General features: G+C 46.3%; 1 protein-coding gene across 1 annotated transcript in view; it reads left to right on the plus strand.

Annotated features, from left to right (window-relative positions):
- The window catches only part of PHACTR3 (phosphatase and actin regulator 3), a 118265-nt gene that overhangs the window by 86921 nt on the left and 17664 nt on the right, over positions 1-13680 (plus strand). Inside the window, exon 8 of the mRNA XM_067307657.1 lies at positions 1510-1663. Within this exon, the coding sequence (XP_067163758.1) occupies positions 1510-1663 (154 nt within the window). The remainder of the gene's footprint in view (positions 1-1509; positions 1664-13680) is intronic.

Below are 13680 nucleotides of genomic sequence, written 5' to 3' on the forward strand. Positions count from 1 at the left end.
TCAAAAGGGGTGAGGACGGCCCAGTAGAGGCTTGCAGGGACCTGGTGTAAATTTACTTGTTACAACCTACCTGTGACACGACTGCTGGAAGACTGCAGCCAACTAGATAACCTAACAGATGTATAACTCAGAAGCTCACCGATTTTAATAGCACCTCCCTTTTCTCCCTGGCCCCCTTACCACAAGCAGTCGACCCCTCAGCAAATAAAGGCTTCACTTCAGTCTTTCAATTTACATTTCGCTGCTTTGAACATAAAGGTGAATTTCGACTCCGTAAGCAGTTTACGTTTACAGCCATTTTATTGTGTACCTGTCTGAACACACTGTAAAATGGTTGTATAAGCTCAAGGGCCCAGTTTTTACTTGTTTAGCCTTCTGAGGTCTAAAGACTCACACCAGAGACATGGAAACACTTAGGCTCAAACACAATCCCCTCTGGTAAGGGCGAAAGGATGTCACCGGCAGGGGCAGCGTCAAGGACTCAGCATCCAGCCCACCAAAAAGCAGTAGACTCAGAACAGTTGCTGCATATCCTCCTACGGACACCTCTTTTCTAATGGCAATGTTTTAGGTTATCTTGTTTAACTTAAAGCCTGTGTTAGCACGTTTTACAATACACAAGAGATCATGCAGTCACTACAGGTATTTGTGTCTCCTTGCCAGAGTGCCAAATTAACTTGCCAGCATCCTAGACATCACCAGCAAAGCTGGCCTTCCCTTTCGTTCCTTGGACTGGGGTCCCCCTACTCTCTTCAGAGAAAAAGTATAGAATGCCATGCTTTGCTGTGCTTTTGAAGAGTACTCTTGAATACTATGGTCTTCAAGAATAGAGTGTTTATTGCTAAATGAAATTCTCCTGTGTCACCGTCACACTGGATGGGATGTAGTTATACATAATGGCTCACATTAAGTGCTATTTACAGACTGCATCTGCTCACAATTCTGATTTTCTAATTTTTAATGCTTTAAAAGCAGAGTGGATTTTTTTTAAATATAAAAATGTACAGGCCAGGCAACCACTTGGATTGCTTCTGTTCCTGTTACCTATTCCTGATTATGCCTGGTGACCCAGAAGGGAAGGCGCATACACCCCAGCTATTCCTGCCACTGAGTCGCTCAGTCCCTCTGCAGACGAATCACTAAATGCTCCGGGAAGCAGATTGCTGGGGATGTGGGGACACTCAGAGGACTCGGGCAAGATGCACAGCCTTTGACTCCTAGACTAGTGGCGTGAACCATGTCTCAGCTGCAAATAACTTTCACCTGAGAGCACTACTTGCTTAAAATAGACGACAAAGATCACGTAGGAATATGATCGTTCTGCATTTGTAAGCACTTTTGCGCCCGAGCGCTGTTCACAAACACAACCGTAGCGCTACTTACAGCAATGCGTACAACTGCTCATCGCACACTGTCATACAGATCACTGTCATTCTGTATTTTCTCCCACTCTTCATATTTCCATTTTTCATATCTAGAAGTTGTCTTCCTAATATCTTTCTTTTCAAGGTACTTTGCCAAGAAAATGCAAGAAAGAACTGCTGGCAGTAAAACTACGAAACAGACCAAGCAAGCAGGAGCTGGAAGACAGGAATATTTTCCCAAGGAGGACAGATGAGGAAAGACAGGAAATCCGGCAGCAAATTGAAATGAAACTCTCAAAGTAAGTCTGTCTAAGAGCAGGGAGGAACCTGCCTTTACAATGAAGTGTCCCCTGTGTACTGTCAGACGAGACACAGCTTCCCACCCCCAAGCCCATTTCCTGCACTGAATTGTGCGCAGCCTCACACACCACATTTTCAGCTGTTGATCTGTCACATGAAAAAAAACTTAACTCATCCTTCAGTCAGGATTCCCTTGATTTCAATGGAAAACAAGACAAAAATCAAAGGAGATAAAATTCTGCCAAAATTACCTGCAGCTCCACTGAGGTAATTAAGATTGAGACCCTCCAAGCTGGCCAGTGCTTTAACTTAATAATAATAATAAATTTTTTTATTTATTAACCTGATTTTGCAGCCTTATCAGCACTAGCTGAATTTCAGGATGAAGGCAATTGTTATAGCTGTGCAGCCCTACTTTAACAAGGGAAGGTGCTATATGCACCGGTGGCCGTGTTTCTGTTTTAAGGAAGAAGTAACTGCAGCAGCATTGCCCGCACTTGAGCATAAGCCCAGGTCCAGGGATGGCAGGGACGGTCTGGTTTTGATCAGTAACCAGGGCGACGGGGAAGAGCTGTGAGAAATAGCATTACTGTGGTGTATAGCCTAAAGCAAAGATTTAAGGTAACAGTGAGGCTCAGACTGCATGGTTTGTTTTTTCAGTGTGTTTCTTTTAAGAACTGCATTTGGATAATCTGCAAACATGAATATTTTAGAGGAGACAAAGTGGATTGTTAAATAATCTGTGCTGTGCCTGCCCACACTGGGACAGCGAGCATCGCTCGCTGCCAAAATGCTTAGAGTCAAATTGGGAAACATGAACAGAAGTTCATCTTCCAGACTTACAAAATATTAAATAGCTCAAGCCTCTTCTGAAAAAAACACTTATTGATATTTAGGCTAGCTCATTCACGTGTGCATTTGATTAAACTTCACCTCAGAGGACAGGGAATGAGAGGCACGCATACAGGTCAGAGCACAGATCCTGAAAGCCCAGCATTTACTGAAGAGAACATCACCACCATCACCACGCTTGCCCTCAGCTAAGAAATGAGCTGCCAACAGGACGCAGCCAACAGGATGTCAGGTGCACTTCATGACACCCCTGCAATGCTGGTGATGGAGATGGAGCAATCGCCTTCCTCCAGTCTCGGTGATCGCTGTTCTTTATCCCTTGTAGCATGGCAGCACTTAACGCCCACAGGAGAACAGTCCATTGTGCCAGCGACTGCACAAGACAGAGTCGATGACAGTCCCTGTCACAAAAAAATATGTACATCCCATACAGGCAGAAAATACCACATTACAACTGATGTTAGGTTTCAAGAGTTACAGCGAGGGCAAGTCATAAGAGATGTACCACATGAATACTCCTCATCTTAGGAAGGAAAGTATCACGACCTTGACTTACGATCTCTATCATCTTGACCTTGCAAGCCTGAGATACTCATTTTCAGGGAAATATTTCAAGCTGCACTTCGATATTGTTAATTCTAGTATTCTGGCCAGTCAATAGCCTGTGCAATATCTTCATAAGTTTATGGTTCTAAAATAGCAAAAAAAATAGTTTCCACTCCATTGCATCCTTAAACCAAGTTGGACCATCACAGCTTATTCACTGAGTGAGAAGATTATCTCTTACCCAGCCACACCTCTTTTTGCCTGGGAGGTCACATTTCACTTCAGTGCAGTCTGACTTTTCTTCGTTTGAAAGGTCTGATGGAATTGCAGCCTGAAGCAGCATAATTACAGGTTTTATCCCCTTCTCTTTGTTTACCATTTAATGTGCTTAATAATGGGCATAGAAAATGTTTTTAAAGAAGGTCTGCCTAAAGTCAAGTGTTAGTACAGTGACTTAAGAAGGAAACTGCTCTACTGATGAAGAAAGGAGGTGGTGATCATTAGATGCTAGGAAATATATACTGTGTATAGATCAATATAGTGAAGGTAACCTTCATACTGTCTGTTACGGTCTTATGGAACAATCTGTGATGTTGGCTATTAGTCTCACTGGTAAAGTCTGGAAGATGGCTAAAAGCCATCTTTGTTGCAAGTGCTGGAAGACATGCTTTCATTTAACTCCTCCATCACAGAACGCAGCAGGTTCAGCACATCTTGGGGAACAGACGGTGCAGAGAGTGCTGGAATAGCCTGGAATGGCAAAACAGATTGGAAGCAATCTCCCACACAACTTCCAGCACATATGTGCATTGGCAGAGCTCAGCTCAGCTCTTAACTCATCCACCAGAATAGAGCATGACCACGCAAACAAACTCAGGTGGCGGATGCATGCAAGAAAATATTTACACAATGAAAAGCAATCATGTGCCCAGAAAGAGTAAAAATGGGTACTGGTAAAGGCCAAGGAGTCAAAGCCTAGAGATATCTCCCCAGAGTCTGTGACTAGGATTGATAAGGTCTCACGCCCCAATACCCAGACCACCCCAGAGCCCCAGCTCAGTGCACAGCCTGGCAGTAGCATGGAAATGTAATCAGACTGGTAAGAGTGACAGTCTTGGAAGAGATCTTGAGGTCTTTTAATTCACTCATTTTCCTGGAACTCGCGCAGCTTAATCTCTCTTTAAATGTGAAAACAACAAAGTTTATAAAGCAGCTTACTGGCGAGTGTTCAGCAGGTGGGAAGGACTGCCAGGAAATGGGGATCCAGTGGAAGAGCCTGTTCTCTCGTTTTGCTGCTGCCTGTGCGTATTGGCGCACGTTGCCGTTACTGCTGCACTGGCGGCACTTTGGTAACAGCAACGGGACTTGCCTGCACAGCTACAAATCCACACGTACCATTAGCTGATAGACTTGTCGTCTCACACAACGAGGGAAAAACGTACGGGCAGATTAGTGAGTTGTTATTTGATGGCTGTCTGTATAAGAATAGCAGGTAAACAGGCAGTTATTTTCAAGATCAGTATTTTACACAGCATTTGTAGGGATTTGAAAGTCTACAGCTGTCTAGCAAATTGCCTTAGTCCCACAACTAACATAGCCTAGCTCTGTAGTCTGGAGGGAAAGCTGTGCTGACGTACATATTGTGCAAAAGATACTGAATAACAGTGTCTACAACTTAAAAAAATGGGGAACAAAAGAACAACATTTTCTCAAAACCACTGTATTTTTTTAAATAGTTCTGGTTGTAAGACATTTTGACAGTAGTTTTGAATCTGGTGAGAAAGCCAACTCTCTGCTATCATGCTGATGAACAGTTATGAAAACAAAGCTAAAACCCCTCTTTTTTTTTTCTTCACTTTCCTGCTCATTTCTCCCCAAAAGAGAAAGCAAGGAGTGCTGCTACATATTCTCAGCCTGATTCTACCTTTACAGCAGTGTATGTCCACTGGCTTCAGATTCGTTTTTGACTGACAGCAGCTTGAGTACAGAATCGAGTATTCGTGAATTTGCACTGCTGCTTTTGAAAAATGTATTTCCCAGCCTCGCGCTCCAGCCCAATTAGCCTCCTTGTTGCCGTGGCAACACGCACACCTCCCTCCTCCTCCTCCTCCAGCCTGAACGGCAGTACTCCGCCTGATTTCCCCAGATTTCCCGTGGCCACGGCACTTTCCCTTACTCATTCCTGCATCCCCAGCGCCCCGGGCCATAGTTGCACCTGCAGTATCCCACCGCGCATTAGACACCTGAGATTTGGATCCTCGAGGCTCCTGACGGGTCTCGTTCCCCGTTAGCATGTGCGGAGTGCAGATAATGAGCCCTCGATGGAATCCGGCAAATTGAGAGCTCTTTGTGTCAAGAGGCAGAAAAGACATTTGCAAGTACGATTACTTGCAAGAACTGCGTTCTGCCTTACAGACTCACCTTGTTCTAGAAGGGATTTAAACTGAAACCTGGAGGAGTAAAAGAGTTGCTAGACTGGAGAGTGACGCAGGAAAAGGTTGTTAATTAGATTTAGATACCTGACTGTTTAGAAAGTTAATGTTTGAACTGCTTGGGTGGCTGGTACTTCTCATGTCTTGTAGAACCACAGTTAAAGACACTCCATTATTACTTAATGTTTCAGTGAAAGCATGAATTCTTGGGGAAAAGATTATACTTGCAATTTCCACTTCATGTTCGGTTTCGCCTCCTTGGATATTTGCATAAGTAGACACAATGCATTAAGCAGCACTCGAGATTGTGGAGACAGGAATTCAGATGCAGAAAAGTGGGCATAAAAGGAGCCAGACAAGACAAGCAACAGAGTTTTGCGGACGTAGGAACCAAAACTCAAATACCTAAAATAGAGCTTTACCACACTGAAAATCCTGGCATGGGTAAGTGGGTCGTGCTGGGGCAAAATTTCTTGGCAGGGTAAGTTGAAGAAAGAGATATCTTTATACATTACTTTACCACATCTGGAAATCTGTAGTTCTAGTGCTGCCTGGAGGTTCCTGGAAAGGCATTCGAGTTAACTTGCCCGGAAACGGCGGCTGTCGCTAAACGCGCACCCAGACTAGAGCCGGGTTTGCGCCCCCCACACCAGAACGGGAAGCCCGCAGTGCCATAGCACACCGAGCAAGGCCAAGCAAACTGCCCTTCAGATTTGCAGCCCACAAGCGTGAAGCGTGACGGTTCCACGCAGAGCAGTCGCAGAGGAAAATTGCCCCTATCCGCAAAACGAAAGCTCTGACCCGTGTCCCCAGAACTGCGTGCCCCCGGTGACTTCCTTGCAAAAGCATCGCTTTGCTGACTGGAAAGGCGTTGGCTTTCAGACAGGGAGAAATCACTGGGAAACTGGGCTGAATTCACAGGACTTCAGGGCAACGTGCTCTAGGTGACCCTGCTTGAGCAGGGGGGTTGGACTAGATGATCTCCAGGGGTCCCTTCCAACCTCAGCGATTCTGTGATTCTGTGAATATTTTGTTTTGCTTTGATCAGAATGGGGCCAAACTGCTAGGAAACCTAACGCAGGCAAGATTAAGTAGATACTGAACTGGGTCCAGTTCAGAGGCTGGTCTAAATTCACCTGGACATTACTGAGACCTTCTGATGAAGCTCAGACCATGTTCAAACTCCCACTCCAGGCAGCTGAACTAGAAATCAGGAATCTGCCCTCATTTCAGATCATAATTTCAGGCCGGCTGAGAAGACTTGACAGACTTATTCCGGAGACAGAAAGGTAGGAGCAGGCACAAAAAAAGATCCACTGCCACCACTAATAAGCTGGGTGCAATTTAGTGCACATCCTCCCTATTTGCCAGGAATCATCCAGGTAACCTTGCCGCTGTTGCTAAAAATAACGGCGGCGAGCGCAGCGTGGGCGTCTGCGGAAGCCTGAGCTCCCGGCACGTGACAGGAGCTATATATAGAGCTACGATTTAATTCCGTAGGCGGGTGTGTAAGCCGAGGGAGTCTCCCGCTCTCGTCGCTCTGCGCTCGCCAGTACGAGGTGCCGGCAGCGGCTCCGGCTGAGGGGCTGCTGTTGTGGATTTGCATGTGATGCTACTGTATTGCAGGGTGTTCCCTGTGGCTGCTGTACTTTATTAAGTTCGCACAGCGCCCGAGTGCTTTCAAACCTGGTGCTGGCTTGGGATTTTTTTTTGTGTGCTTTGTCCTTCTTTCATTACAGGCTCAGCTTGTCAAGCTGAATGGGAGAGGAGGAGGAGGAGGGATGGGGAAGGGCTGGAGGAAGGGGGGCGGTGCAAGCAACGGCCGAGATTCTCAGGGCTGCCCTCAGGATCGAGATGCCTGGATCCCACGGGCATTAATATTCCCCGTGTCCTTCCTTGGTGGCAGGCAGCGACACACCGTTGCAAACCCCGCTGTGCAGCCAGTCCGTGACAGACGGCACTGGCCTTGCAGTCGAGAAGGTGGCAGTTCAGTGTCTGCTGCCTGCGTTACTCCGAGACAGTCTCCAAGGATAAAAATTGGGAAGGGGAGAAGGTTCAGTTTTGTTCACGGCTCTGCAAGCGATGAGCCAGTTTAGACTCCCGTTTACAGTGCTTTTCAGGCGCAAGGGAGCTGCAGCGCAGCTCAAGTAAATCAGAAGAGGTTCAAGTACATATGACGGGACAGACCTTGACTAAGCTGCCCCTTCCTCTTAAGGGCCGGAGAGCTCTGGAGAAGGGCAGGCCTTGGTCCCTTTCATCTACTACCTTTGCAAAAATAAAATGCGCTTCATTAACGCCGATCCCTGGTGAGCCTGCAGCAAACCTAACCCCCTGCGAGCGCGTCGCCATAAGGGACCCTCTGACAGAGGCTCTCCGACCCGAGGGGTTGCTTGCAGCTCTACGGCAGCCCAACCTCCCCACGATTAACCACCAAGCACCCCGCCACCCCTGGGCAAGAGCTGCAACCTGCAGCTGAACCCCAAGAGCAATTTGCTGTGCTGGACCAGCCCACAAGGTGTTTGGCAAACATTTTTGAACACAGTTTATTTGTAAAGGGTTGCAACAGTGAGGATTTAGTCTTGTGCGTTAGTTTATTTTAACTGTGGCACATGACTAAAACCTGCCTTCAGTGCAGGCTTGCATCTCTAAGGATGCAATTATTGTTAAAAGCAACTATGGTTAAAAACAGTGGGTATTTAGTTGGCGCGGACATGGGGAAGCGTCATTGCAGGGCGCAGTTAGTTCTGCCTGGGGACGAGGAAGTTTCACCTGATGGAGCCACGGCTGATGAGGGATTCCTGGGGAAGGGGCAACCTCCGTGCACTGCTCTGCTCTACTTCCCTGGCTCCAGGACCGGGAATTCACAGCCAAACGTTTCCCGTGGCACAGTGAAGGCAAGGGCAGCAGGTCACCGCCCAGCAGGGAAGGGAAGAGCAGAGCAGCAGGTGTGAACACAGACAGGAATATCCAGGGCCTTTTCTGGGACACAAAGTCGATTCCTCAAATGGGTCTTTTAGCGTAAAGGGCACATGAGAAACTAGAAATAAAAGATCAGAGTTCAGAAAGCTGTAATATATCATAAGGGAGCCTAATTATATAAATAAACTTGCAAGAAGACTGCTAAAGCAAGTGTAACGGGATAAGGAAAAATATTTTAGGGAAGAAAAAAGTGCATTTCTTTTGCCCTGCCAATCTGCTTACAAGTAGCGCCATGTGCTTAGGCTCAGATGCTTATGCCTGAAGATCTGGGCTGTAGGCCTGTAAAGTGATAAAACAAACCAATCGTAAAACAAAATGTAAATCTGCAGAAAGCCAATAATCTGTCATGCTTCACCTTACACTGGATTATGACTCAGGTCCTCGAGCTAGTTCGAGCCTGCAGGACAAGTAATTACAGAAAGAAAATAATTTAATTTAATTTGCAGAGGTTAATCAATAGAGACCAAAGTAAGGAGCTCTGGTTATCACGGCCGTTTGTGCTGTTTTGTGAAAAAGACCTCTAGGCAGAACAAGGTGCTGGAGCAGCTGTGAGCTGCTGATACCCCAAGGGTCCAGTGGGGATTCAGGCATTCGCAGCGGTGACCCTCACCACCAGTGGGGACAGTCACTGTGTTGCTAAGATTACTTAGGGTTTGGCTTTTTGCTTTTCACTGTTCATGAATTTCAGGAAAATGTTCTATGCACTTAATGCCAAACGCTTGCTTCAATGTAATTCAGTGTAGTTCAAATGGGAGCAAGATACAGGATGGACAGTCTGTATCTGACAGACTGCAGACTGGTGTAAGCAAAATCAGAGCCAGAAGGGGAGTTGGCTGCGTGTTTTTCAGTCTTAATGTACCTAATTTCAGACTCAGCACTTTAAATCAAAGAAGAAGAAGATAAAAAGGGTGGAGAGGAGGATCTTTCTGTCTGATTGCTTTTTTTTTTTTTTTTTTTAACTAAGCAGCTTTATATGCAGACTGGGCATAAATGAATTTCACCAAAGCTGTTGCTGTGAATTGGTCGCAGAATACCTAAGCAGTAAGAACTCACTTCTCCCATAAGATTTTTAATGTGCCTTTTAGATTGGTGAATGGAAGGAAACAGAAGACGAAGCTTGCTTCCTGTGCAAGGTCACATCTGCACGCACCAGAGCTGGAGGGCATACAGCTAAAATCACAGCAATATATTGGTCATTACTGTCAGATGAGAGTCCTCTGCCCCTTTGCATGAAGCGCTCCGGCATGGTTTTGGACTCTCTTCCAAGGACTGGCCAAACCCAGTGGTTCACCGCGTGTGACCCAAGGAGACTGCAGTTAACACCAAACAGGTGCCGGCTGTCCAAACACCGTTACACTTCCTACCCGTTCCTCCTCCCGCTGTGCAGAGCACGGCTCTGTTAGTCTGGCTCATTCAGACTCAAAGACAAGACCTTAATTCCTCCCAGGAATCAGAGGCTTGGGCTTGCTGCTTTCACATAGCAAAACCGCGTTAGTCCAGAACAGTTTCTACCTTTATGAAAGTACCTTAGGGAAGGAAGGCTAGAGGATGAAAAGTGAAGAAAATAAATATGTGGAAAACAGGGAGTGGGAAGGAGTGAAAACAGGTCAGAACAGAAGGTCTTTGCTTTTAATCAAACACTGCTTAATAAATATTGTACAGCCATCAATTATTAAAGTAGTTCTACCTGACTCTCAATACCACTGCCTGTGCCCACCTGGCAAGCTGCAGCTCTCTAATCAGTTCTTGTGGGGGTTCCTGCTTCCTTGTGTAGCTCAGAAGCTACTTAGGTCAAACACAGAGCACGGCAAATTTACTTCGTTATCTGTTTTTCAGGATGAACAAACCATCCAAGTGGCTAGCACTCTTCCCTTGACCTCTTCAGGCTCAGGAGAATGCCCTTTCCTAGCAAGCACCTTCATTCTCTTGGGTTTTCTTTAGCTGTCCCACGCTACACATCAACAGGCCAAAAAGGACTCCCGGGTTTATCAATCCATGCCCAGCTATTTATCCAGAGAAATGAAGAAGTGTCAAAACCTGATAGAAATTCACTTGTGTCAAACGGCATTTGGGTGGTTTCCCATCAACCATGCCGTATTAGAAAGACTCTGTAATGGCTTAAACTGAAGAAGACAATTATAGATGGACAGTGCTGGTCGTGGCACGTCTTTCCTCTCCTCCCTGCTTTGGAGCCCCTCTGCACAGGCTGGTTCAGCCGGCAGAAGCCAGGGAAGCGGGAGCAGCTCCGACCCCTCCTCCCGGTGGGAGGACCTGCTCCTCGCTCTGCCCCAGGGTGCTCACGTGTGGCGGACACGTGGCAGAGCCTCGCACCCTCCTTCCCCACATGTGCAAGGACTCGTCTCTCTTGCTGCTCGAATACGTGCAGGAAAACCCCTCCGACGTGACAGACCCCAGGGCTCAGAGGCAGCATTACCTGCCGGCTCCCGGTGCACAGCCGCAGGACAGAAAACATGCTAGAAATGCCCCAAAAAACAGTCTATGATGGGAGATCGCTGGCACCCAGAGAAGGCCTGTCCTAGCTTTGATGAAGAGTCACTGCCAGCTGACTTTGCTCCGCTTTGCTCCCCCACGTGCCAGGAGTCACTCGGCAGAGCGAAAGCTACTCTGTAAGGAGGCAGGGATTTGGTAAAATTGAATCCTTTCCCAAGAACACAAAGACCTCGCAAAGATTTCTGTTGCAGCCTTGCACTTCGACAGTAAGAGAGAGTATATGTTGTACCACAATAAATCACAGCAGTAAAGTCAGAACTAGATGTTCATGCCAACATGAAATGTTTTGTAATATTTGAATTCTGAAAGTTTTATTCAGTTGAGGAGGCTAAGTTTCAAAAGCTCAGCGTTTCCTGTCCTAATGGAAATTTGCCAGCACCCTCTGTTTTGGATTTACACCATTATAACTAAACACAGGATCCCAAACTAAACTAAGGAGGGTCCCGAAAAACTTTAAGGAAGAGCACACAGAACACGGGGAATGACATATTTTTAAATTCAGATCCCCTCTGCATTTTAGGATAAGTTAGCCTGTATGTAATGCTCAGTGTCATGCTTTTGGCATCGTGTGACAAACCTGACATACAGCACCATTTAAAAACAAAAAACAAACAAAAATCAGTGCAATAGTGTTTGCTGTGGGAAGTGAATAAATCCTTGGAGTAGGTCTGCAAGTCTGGCTTTCCAAGCAAGCACTTTGCCACATTATCCTCTTCTGTACAATAGGGATAACCATATAAACCAGCTCTTTGGAGCAGTACGAGATCTGCTGGTGAAATAACTATATATAAAGTTATTCCTGGTGTTGTGACCAAGGGACTCCAACTCTTACACAGTGCATGTGCCCCATTTCTGCATTTTCAATGGAATTTCTCATTAAACTCTTCATGCTGATGGCAGGAATGTTTTTTTCATTGAAAAAAAAAATCAACAGATAACCTCAAGAGAGGTATTTTTAAAAGCAAAAGATTAAAATAAAATACAAAAATTGCAATGCAGTAAAGCAGCAGGATGTGCATTCAGAGCATGCTGCGGGCAACAAGCGCGCAGGCCAGGTCAGCCTTGGTTAATAACAAGGGCAATCTGGAGGTCTAGCACTGTGCAGAAAAACGCTGGGCTAACAATAGTGTGTGCAAGAGAAACAGAAAATAGCACAGCAGATGGTGACATGCTATCTGGAGGAAGGGATATCCCATCCTTTTGGACGTACTGTGTGGGTGAATGACAGCAGAAAACTAGAAAGTATTCGCATTGCCAGTGAGAGCGTTCCCAGAGAGATTCCTGCAGTTTAAGAGCAGGTGTGCAGTCACGCAGGGACTGTCTCTCCCAGAAGCATTTGCAATTTCAAGAGTCATTTTCATTTAGTTTTTTCTTTAGGGATTACACAAAGCCAAGAGAGCACTGTGCTTGCCTTGATTTACTTCGGCGATTAAGCAAGCTATCCCTCGGCGTGAAGCCCGCGGGCAGCCGGGCTGCAGAGCACGAAGGCATGCCCTGTCCCGGTAGGGCGTGAAGCTGCTGGTTAGTAGGCTCACACGGCTTGATACCATCTGCTCTTGGGTAAATCCTTGCTGTTGCTTTAAGCAACACCTCGAAGTGGCAAATATTTCTGCAGATGAGTATCTATTACTTCAAAGGCTTTGCAGGTTGCCAAAGGGTCCCTTATATATAAATACAGGTCACAGGGAGCAGAGAAGTATGTTGTCCAGAGCTCAGTGCACGGGGAAATTGTCTGCAGTTTGCATCCATGAGAAGCACGGCCATTTTCAAATGCTTCTGCACTAATTGAGGGGTGGAGGAGAATTTACGCGCAGCCAGCAGAGGCAGGCTGACAAACAACGAGAACCAGCGTGGTTTGTTTGTCTGCTCTCTGCAAATCCAGCTGTGGTTTCTCCCAGTGACCCAAATCCCACAGTGGCACACTGCAGGGGCATCTGGTTGTAGGGCAACTGTTTATAGGTTAAGTGCACAGCACTGCAGGATCTTAAACCTAGCTGTGAAACAGTATGCGTCCTATCTGAATTCAAGATGTTTTGGGACGCTGAGTGCCATCTATACGCAGCAGCTTTATTTGGTGGACCCTGAAGTGTAGCTAGTGCTCTAGGCCAGCCTCACATTTACGCAGAGCACACATACACACCATACTGCCTCTAACACGGTCCCTTAAAAAGCCATCACTCCATGCTTTCAAGACTTGCCCTCACCTATTTATTAGTGAACTTTCTTGCAAACCTCTGCAGCCAACAGGACTCCTGGACTACATCTCATATAGCAGAGTTCCCCAAATTGCATAATCACCTATTATATAGGGTATGTAAAATTCTTGCTGAATAAAACATGAAATGGAAAGGGAGGAACCACTGGCATCCTCTGTCTGTGTGTCCTCCTGCCCCTGTTCCCTCCAAGTCTGTGGTGGCAGAAATTGCGTTCCTGGCTGCCTACGAAGACGAGTCATGAGCCTACAGACACTTCGTCTCATACAGGGCTCAAGGAGGGCTGGCAACCCAGCCTCGGTGTCTCAGGAAGGTTGAGACCTAACTTTTTTCTTTTTTACAATATCACTATCCTGTAAACACCAAGGAGCATATTACTTTTCCACTAGGAGTATTAGGAAGTCCCTTGATAAAGCAAAGGTCCCTACCACTGGCCTAAGATAAGCTTCTGGTCTGCTAGGGATCAGCTTGGAAACTCCCTGT

This window comes from Apteryx mantelli, chromosome 18 (genome assembly GCF_036417845.1).
Source record: "Apteryx mantelli isolate bAptMan1 chromosome 18, bAptMan1.hap1, whole genome shotgun sequence".
NCBI lineage: Eukaryota > Metazoa > Chordata > Aves > Apterygiformes > Apterygidae > Apteryx > Apteryx mantelli.